The following is a 9,941-nucleotide window of genomic DNA, read 5'->3' on the forward strand; positions in this document are numbered from 1 at the left end:
AGCTCCACCAGGGGCCAAACGACGATGGGATTGCAACGGACCCCCCCCCCCCCTTTATACGTTAAACGCTGGCAAAACACGAATACAGGCGAGGGCGGCGAGGGCTAAAACACCAGTCAATTTCTTTATATTGTTTGTTCCATTTCATTTTGTCACTCATTCTCGGTTGGCAACTGCCAAGTAGGAAAACTAATCAGTTTCACGAGATCAGAATTCCCGCGCTGTTAGCCATACAGAAACGACAGTTCTGTCATTTTGGAAACTACGAATAAATATAACAATTTTTTAGATCTGTATGAATATAGGTGTTCTATAGTATTCCTTTGTAGCTTGTACATAGGGAGCCACCTTGAGACTTCACAGGGAGTTGTACTGTGCCTTTTGCATGTTAGGTATGTCCACAGAAAAAAAATTGGGGTCACTGATGTTAGTTGTCGGACCTTCGTCCCCGTCTTGAGTTGAGATGTTAGTTTCACAACGTTTCGGCCAGTTACTCTCCGGCCGTCGTCACTCGTCAGGTGTTCTTTGACCCTCAGAAGGACCTGGATGTTGGTGGCGTTGCGCCGTACGCGTCAAACAGTTCGAAAGCTCCTGTAGTCAGCGGGAATCGAGCTCCGGTTTCCCCCCGTGATGGTCCACGGTTCTAACCACCCCACTATCGGGGCAGATTGGACTATGGCCGGAGAAGTTACTGGCTGAAACGTTGTGAAACTAACATCTCAACTCAAGACGGGGACGAAAGTCCGACAACTAACATCAGTGATACCTACTAACAGGCCTCGTCTCAAGCATTCAGAAAAAAAAAACTAAAGCTTTTGGGGGTTGATGTAATAATGTGGGGAAAGAAAAGGAGAAGAGTTGGTCTAATTGACTTTGTCTTACCTGCAGACCCATATTTCATGCTAATTTGCATGCATACCAGCCTGGTATCAGCTTTTATCATGCATATCAACTCACCACTTGATGGCATATCAACTCACCACCTGCCACTTTTCTTAAAATTATAAAAAAGCGTTGTTATAGGTGAAACCCAAAACTACCTGGGATCAACAGTAAATTGATGGAAGTTTCTTTCCCAGTGCATGTTGTTCCATGAATATCCACCGTCTTTGCTGTAGGGTGGGGACTTTTCCTTAGTTTCAAAATCAGAAGAAAAAAAGGACTTTAAAAAAAGTAATGTGTTAAGAAGGCACTGCACCACATGCATGCCTTTCTCAGCTATATGCATCACTCATTGGTTGCTTCACTTCACAGAAAAATAAAACTGAAAATTGGTTTACAAATGAATGAGCAGCACACATTTTAACATTTTTCGAGCAATTTATATCAACTCACCACCCCATATCAACTCACCCCGGTTTACGGTACCTTATGTACCTAAATGTTCGCTTTAAATCTCATTACCTATCGGCTCTCTACATAGGCCCCACGGAAGCTGGTGGACCTCCTCGCCGTTTTGCCCCTGATTGAGCCATCCTTTGCGGAAAAAAATGAGCGTGTGCGCCATTACGAGACAGCGCCCGTTACGTACGCAATTTGAAGGCATTATATCGACCAGTGACTATTGTGGTCAGGTTAAAGGTCTCAAGGTAAGGGTCCGCTTTTCGGTAAACAGCTTCGGATCCCAGCGCCAAGATTTTGGTAACTATCATCGTGTTCGGCATGCGCGGGCACGTTGAATCTTATACTTTTTGTTTCGCCACAATTTAGGCATCGGACCTTTCATGGTGGTTATGAAATCACGATTTCTTTTGCTTAGAATAGCCTTGCATAATTTTTTGGCGCGAAACTAGCAGCTTCCATATTTCCATCATGGACTTGTAACATGAGGTCACGTAACCGACCTGAACTGAAAGCACTGAGATTTTTACGTTGTGAATACTCGAGAGCTTACCATATCCTGCGTACGTTTCATTTATCTGCAAAAGATTACCTGGTAGTTACTGAGGGCGTTGCGAGTTTCCGACAGTTTAGGACCGCGCAGAGGTATGACGGCATGGGTCAATGATCAGATCTGAACAGAAAATGCGGTTGGCGTCACAAGATCCGTTCTGTGTACTGTCAAAGGTCAGGTATACCAGCTTTGAGCTTTCAGCTCAATCGCTAACGCATTCCGAGCAATCGCGACAAAACCGCCAGAGGGATGGCATTCGCCAATCTTCCCTCAGTCGGCGAGGGTCGCTAACAGTATCGTAAAGACGGCATACGCATACATGATAGGTGATTTAATCAAATGCGTAACGAAACGTCCGATAAAAGCAAGGCTTTTAGTTATTTTTGACAGCTCTTTTAGGTACTCCTTCAATTAACTAAGAAACGAAAAAAAACATTATCATGCGTTATAAGCACAATCATTCATTTCAGTTCATTACAAAAGGAGCGTGCTGATAATTTTAATTAAGGACTGAGATGAGAGCCGTATCACCAGTTTGTCGCTGTCACATCTGTCCCAGCGCTGTTCGGATAGGACGATAGTGAGGCTCTGGCCGACAACTGCTGAAGACAGGCCCGTTCTGTCGTCGTCGCCGGGCCACGATTAACTGCTATCAGACTGACGCTGTTTATTCTTCCTGCAGTGCTGGAGCAATGGCCTGAGGCGAAACGAAATGAGACTCTCTGGCCGAGAAGTCACCGATGAAACTGCAGCTGCTGGGCTGAAATTCTCTGCGAACATCATCAGAGAGACTCGGAAGAGACGGCCGGCACAGGAGCAGGAGCAGTTCGCCAGGAGCAGTCTCGTTCTCCATCAACTATCAGTCGCAGCTCACGCGCTAAACGGGACCTGTGCACCACGTGCAGACCCGAGAGCTATGCTCAGTGACTGGCACCTTTTTAGCGTGACCCGGCGGTCACGGGGTCACAGGGCGTGACCACTTTGAGGTTTGATGACCTTGTGATATGTTGCATGGTTATGAACTGGCTGTGGTGTATCGAGCCCCCCCCCCCCCCTCCAACCCCATCGCTCGTGCCGGATTCAGGACGACGGAGGTCGCCTGAGGCTGCATCGGGTGACTGAATCCCTCGACTGGCTGTATAGTTATGTGTTAGGTTAGGTATAAACAGACAAGCAGAGTATTATTGTTTAGTGTGATGATGTGACGGCAGATGATGGACAATGGACATGGCTACCTCACGCTGCTGCTCCTGCTACTTGGCTGCTGTGGAAGTGGATGCTACAGCTGCTGTTGCTGCTGCTGCTGTCGGTGGCTGCTGTTGTCGAGGTTTATGTTCTGCTATGGCTGCTGCTGCTGCTGCTTTTACTGCTGTGTATGTGGACGGCGCGAGACAAACAGGTGTTTTGGGGCTGTGAGCGAGTCTGCTCAGCGAGATTACAGATGTTTAATGGAGTGAAATCACTTCAATGAAGTAAAATCGCTTGAGTGAGAGTCGGATAAAAGTAAATGGGCAGCCAATGTGCGCTTGAAGCTTGCAAACATGTTCCTTTCTGTGTAGTCGTAAGTAATTATGGTCACTCATGGCTCAAACAGAGCAGGCCAGGTGCACGTGTCATCCATGTCCGCATGGCTGGTAAGTTTTCTCCGTGTAGCCGAGGCACGTTTTCTCCGTGTCGATGACGCCGCACGGTGGGCTCTGACGGGAATCCACCGGCGCTCCCCGGGGCGGCCACCTCAGTGCCCTGCAGCAGGCACGGCTGTACAGATGTGGGGAAATGTGGCCACCGCCGACCGCCGTCTCGATCGATGGGAGCCTTCCCAGACAACAGGGCATAGCCGATTAATCACCTGGCCTATGTATAGATGAGAGCGTAGTACTTTTGTTCGTTGTATATGCCGCGCTGATGTGGGATCTGTCCGAAAGGGAAGCTCATGATCTTCTGTCTCTTTATGGTGTGAAAGTCCGTCTTGTATACAGTGTCACAGAGCGTGTAGTCGTTATGTGAGTGCCTGAAATGTAATAAGAGTCATACCGAATTATTTTACACGCACCGAAGGATGTGTGCGTGCTCATGTTGCCAAGCAGCAAACGTGTATGCATGTATTGTATCTAATACTTAGCGGCTATGTCGCTCTACTATGAAACATTTCAAAAATGTCATGAGGTAGATATTTTCGTGGTGCACATACATCTGTGTTTACTTGTCGCTGGTACAATGCACTGTTCACGGGTGACATCGGGTGGGTCGGTGATCGAATATCGATCAAACACACTGTCTCTCTCTCCCTCTTATTCTTCCCTTTCATCTCTCTCTCTCTCTCTCTCTCTCTCTCTCTCTCTCTCTCTCTCTCTCTCTCTCTCTCTCTCTCTCTCTCTCTCTCTCTCTCTCTCTCTCTCTCTCTCTCTCTCTCTCTCTCTCTCTCTCTCTCTCTCTCTCCCTCTCCCTCCCTCACACTCTCTCCCCCTCTCTCTCCCTCTCTCTCCCTCTCTCCCGCTCTCACCCCCTCTCTTTCTCACTCTCTCCCGTGCGCGCGTATGTGTGTGTGTCGTAGCATCCATCCCAGTGTCGACATTCCGAGCCCCGTGAGAACTACTGAGACCAACTATGGCCCTTGCGCATCGAATCCCATGGCTGGTCTCAGGCTCAGTTCGAATCCCGTGAATATGGCACACAACTGATTCAGCTTTTATGTGTCTGAAATATGTTAATCGGTGTAATAATTAGGTGTGATGTACAGTTGCCACGATTGCAATATTCTTCCCCGTAGACAGCTTCAACGCATTTGCCTCAACAAGATTGGTGAATGTCATAAATCAGATTTGCTCGCTAGGTCAGGGGAGAACCTTGTTGCGAGACAAAGAGGCGAGTTTATTTCGCCTCCTACGAAATACCAACCAACGCAGTCCTTTTGAAGCTGTCTGTCAAGGAAGATTATTGCGATTCCGTCTGTACAGCGTACGTACATTGGCGGCTACAGAAGATAATTTGTTTTGTTATTGGTGTCGATGTAGGTGTCAAACACATATCACATGTGGAAAGATCCGTGCTCCACGTCTTCAATGTCGATGGAAAGATGTAGTTAAAACTGAGCTGAGGCAGCATGGCCTCCAACTTGGGGAGACTGCTGGAAGAACGGGACTCGAGCGAGCTGAAATCATAATGTCGCTGCGATATACTGACTTCTGTGAATAGTCTTGCTTTACGTGTTATGTTAATTGTTAAACGTCCGTCGTATGGAATGTTGGTATGTTCTGCATATGTGAACAATGAGGTCGATGTTTCATCGACTACGAACTCCATGGCTAGTGGCTACCTTATTGCCGTCCGTGATGTTCACCCTCCGCCCGAACCAGTTATTTCATTATCAAATCAAATTACAAAACTCATCTCGAACTACAAAGTTCTTGCCAGAACGGTAACGACTACGATGCGTGATGTGCTGAATAGAAGTTCGTACTACGCGACAGATATTTCACCAGTCAATGATTAAAAATCTACACACTCACCAGCATTCACACTCCGTCACATCGCAATTTCGAATACCCGATCCTGTTCCCCCCCCCCCTTCAATCGTCATGTTATCACACAGGTAACCGCCACCGCTGTGCGCCCATGTAACACCGGGTTCCGTGTCATGAACCCGTATATCCATGTCACAAAATGTCCATCGCCGTGAGACGGTTCGTTGCGCGTTGTTCGCGCCGCGGTTGGTGTCTCCATGTAGCGCTATGTGTTGCCACAATGTGGCAGTGTACCCCACCCTCCGCCCACCCTTTCTCCTCCCCAGCCGGTCCCGATCGGTCGCTCCATGCGCGCTGCTCTGTGTTCCCTGTGCTCCACGTGCTCGGTGCGTGTTCGATGAATGTCCGATGAGTGTTCGATGAGTGTTCGACGCTTGTCTCGGCATCTGTGTCGACGGCACCTCCGTTGACCATTCGACGCTTTTCTGTGACCCATGTGTGCTTGGCTCTGCGTTCTGTGTCCGCGAGCTGTCGGCAACGTGCCCGGGCGTGTGACGAGCCGGCGCTGAACCTGTCGCCGTCACCTCGCCGGCGCGTCCGAGGCAAGCCGTCAGTCGGCGCCGCTGCCGGTGCGGCATCCCCGTCTCGCTGTTCCCTCTCCGGAACCCGCTCCATGTTCCATGGATACCCTCGGGCCATGTGTCGCTCGATGTGGCAGGCTAACATGGCGGTGGCAGAGTTTGCCACGCTCACAGCAGTGCTCGGAAGGCGAATACACGTATTTCTGTTGTGTACTTGGTTCTGGTTTTGTGAGAGCGATGGGTTGGATAGGTCGATTTCAGCAGAAGTGGTAGAGTACGGCTTATATGGTTTCAAACGGGCGTTTTGACCAACAATGATCCTAAAGAGTCTAGGAGAGCTGAGGTGACGTATTATCAGTTCGCAATGCGACTTTCATGCTTGATTTACTTACTTAAAAGTTTTCAATCGACTTCTTGTTCAGGGGCGGAGCAATTCCTTTACAGTTGATTGGGGTGGCCGCCCCACCAACTTGATATTTCGCCCCACCAATAAGCGCTGTGCCCCACCAACCTGAGCTCATTTGCAGGACTATGCGATGTTACAAATCAGTTGAAGAGTTTTAGAATCTCTGTTAAATGCGAAAGATTATCTCTGCAATGATAGGAATTGTTTCAGTCTAGGAGTTGATTCAACTGTTATACACGCAATACAATACAATTTATACAATACAATAGGGGAGAGCGGGGCCAGTTGAACCACTTTTTATATATTGACATGCACAGCGAGATCTAGTTGTCATATCGAAAAATGCACAATGCCATGAAAAAATATGCTCTTTTGGCTTTATTTTAAGATATGTAAAATTATGTTTCAAACATATTTTGCTGCCAAACGCATGCTTATAAAACAGCTCTACGCCCGTTTCAAATGACCCCGATGCGAGGGTCAATTGAACCAGCCCATGGGGTCAATTGCACCTATCCTTAACAATGGGATGTTTTCCTCTTTAAGGCCACTTTCTTAAGGAGATATGTTGTCCGGTTTACTTTTCCAAATGCTACATTCAATAGGTCGTTGGAAAGCTAAAAGTGCAAAGTTCCTCATAATAGGTGACATAAAGTACATAGACTATGGTAAAATGGGCGGATGAGGAAAATGAGAAATATCTCAGGCTATAGTGTGCTTTCAAGCAAAAGGCTGGAGAAAAAGGGGTCAAAAATTGAGCTCTATTAAACTACTATTTCAGTTTAAAAGCTCATTTCAAAGGTGGACTATTTCCTTTAATGTTTACAGCCCCTGAACAATATCCATTGCAAAGGTCACCGGGGTCCATTGAAACGGCCTGTGGCCCTGTTTCAACTGACCCTCAGAGAAGCGTTTCAATTGACCCCATCCGTTCCCGCCATCTTGCACGCGCCGTAAAGCACATGTCAAACGAGCTGGAGGGACGGCATCATGCTGAATGAAGGGCCAAATAAGGTGTTTTTCCGGAGCCAGGAGTTCTTCTTTCAGCAAACAAAGGTATATGAGATATCACAAAATATTCATAAAACGATTTCTCCCAAACGCCCCTCAAAAACACAAAAACAAGTGTCAAGTCAAAATTACCGTCCGTTTGCCGCCCAAACGCCGTTGACAAAGGAAGTGGTCGAGCGCGGATGCGCAGTGGTGTCGGCAACGCCATATGTTGCATACTGTTGAAAATAAAGCCATGTTTCATCTGACCCCGCGTTTCAACTGGCCCCGCTCTCCCCTACAATACAATAAAATATACAATGCAATACAATTTTATATACCAGTATAACGCCTTTTGGGGCGACTAACGGAGCGAGCGAGAGGGTGGGCCTTGCACGTGCGAAATTGCGAGGGGGTACCTCCAACTGACTTGTGCACGGCACCCTACTAACCGGTCTCTATGCGATGTGCCAAATTTGGGCACAATTGGCCCAGCCGTTCTCGAGATTTGGAAGCGGCACCCTGCACGTGCGCACGTGCAAAATGGGTCCCAACTGACTTGTGCACCGCACCCTACTAACCGGTCCCTAACTGTGTACCAAATTTGAGCGCAATCGGTCGAGCCGTTCTCGAGATCTGGAAACGACGCCTGCACGTGCGCACGTGCAGCAGCGCCCCAACTCTGGCATATGGATATGCAGTGCCTAGTGGGTGCCTACCTACATGCCAACTTTCAGCGCAATCGGCCAAGTAGTTACCGAGATATTGCAACAATTACAAAACGGACACCTCTTCGTTTTGCACGTGGCACGTGCGTAAGGGGTCACCCACATGCATCAGGAATAGTCCAATACTTGGTAGAAGGAATGAAGCTACCCTACAAAAATTACCGCGTGTAAATCGGTCAAGTGGTTGCTGAGATATAAGCCTCGCAAAAGCGTGACCACGGCCGGCCGGCCGGCCGGCCGCTCATACTCAGAAATTTCCGTTAATCTAAGTAAAGACTACGCTCGCTTCGCTCGCTCCGTAACAATCGTATTGAATGTGAACACTCAAAACGGTGGCGATAATAACACCAGTATAACGCCTTTTGGGGCGACTAACGGAGCGAGCGAGAGGGTGAGCCTTGCACGTGCGAAATTGCGAGGGGGTACCTCCAATTGACTTGTGCACGGCACCCTACTAACCGGTCTCTAGCGATGTGCCAAATTTGAGCACAATCGGCCCAGCCGTTCTCGAGATCTGGAAGCGGCACCCTGCACGTGCGCACGTGCAAAATGGGTCCCAACTGACTTTTGCACGGCACCCTACTAACCGGTCCCTAGCCATGTACCAAATTTGAGCGCCATCGGTCCAGCCGTTCTCGAGATCTGGAATCGACCCCTGCACGTGCGCACGTGCAGCAGCACCCCAACTCTGGCACATGGATATGCCTTGCCTAGTGGGTGCCTACCTGCATGCCAACTTTCAGCGCAATCGGCCAAGTAGTTACCGAGATATTGCAACAATTACAAAAGTGACACCTCTTCGTTTTGCACGTGGCACGTGCATAAGGGGTCACCCACATGCATCGGGAATAGTCCAATACTTGGTAGAAGGAATGAAACTACCCTACAAAAATTACCGCGTGTAAATCGGTCAAGTGGTTGCTGAGATATAAGCCTCGCAAAAGCGTGACCACGGCCGGCCGGCCGGCCGGCCGCTCATACTCAGAAATTTCCGTTAAAGGTAGTGTGCCACCTTTGAAAGATTTCCCATTTTATTTTTCCTAGGATAAGAAGCTTCTGTTTTTACCTAATATCGCAAAAAAAAATCAAAAATGGGCCTGGAATAGTGCCTTTTTCGCCTTAAAGTTTTTCGGTTTTTAGATATGTATAACAACTGTAGTGGGCTCACCTGCAAACAGGCGTCGGGCAACAATCGCGAATGCGGCGCACTTGTGACAATAAGCAAAGGTCATTATAGTGTTTTGACCATACGACGTACGGGAATGAGTTATCAGCTGTCTAATCGTAGACAACACAATGTCGAGCCTTAAACTGTAAGCCCGTATTGGTATTGTTTCTTTTATTTGGCTGTCGAACATTATTTATGGTTTGAAATATGATTTTATGTAAAATAATTGGTATTGAAAAGCTGTCTTATAAGTTATGACCCCATTTCACCACACGCAAGTGGCAGAAATGACAATGATCAGCTGACGCATTTTTCTTGGCCGAAGTCAGAGCGCGCGGCCCGACGCACCACGCGTATTTGGAAATTCCGACCTCGACGAGCATCAGAAGCCACCTAACAGGCGTGTTCGAAACCGCAGGAGATGATGATGAACGGGTTTATCGAAACTTGATTGGATGAGCATATCGGTAATAGCGATTTCAGTGTGTGCATTTATTGTTCATAGTGGTGTGAAATGTGGTTGGGGTACGACCGACAACCCGTCGGGGCGAATTTCGCACTGGGGTACTCAAAATTTGAAGAATTTAAGACGTTTCCATGAGTTTTGAAGGTATGGATAAGTTCTAAAAATCCGGTTCTCCTTATCTGGGCCATTAACTCCATACGGTCCAAGAAAGCTGGCACACTACCTTTAATCTAAGGAGACTACG

The 9,941-nt window shown here is 48.0% G+C and overlaps 1 protein-coding gene across 1 annotated transcript in view; it reads left to right on the top strand.

Annotated features, from left to right (window-relative positions):
• Window positions 1-6,150, top strand: part of LOC122369016 (QRFP-like peptide receptor) — a 118,583-nt gene extending 112,433 nt beyond the window's left edge. Inside the window, exon 8 of the mRNA XM_043343376.1 lies at window positions 2,577-6,150. Within this exon, the coding sequence (XP_043199311.1) occupies window positions 2,577-2,595 (19 nt within the window). The 3' untranslated portion in view covers window positions 2,596-6,150. The remainder of the gene's footprint in view (window positions 1-2,576) is intronic.
• Window positions 6,151-9,941: the final 3,791 nt, after the last annotated feature.

This window comes from Amphibalanus amphitrite, unplaced genomic scaffold (genome assembly GCF_019059575.1).
Source record: "Amphibalanus amphitrite isolate SeventyFive unplaced genomic scaffold, NRLGWU_Aamphi_draft 000033F_arrow, whole genome shotgun sequence".
Taxonomy (NCBI): Eukaryota; Metazoa; Arthropoda; class Thecostraca; order Balanomorpha; family Balanidae; genus Amphibalanus; species Amphibalanus amphitrite.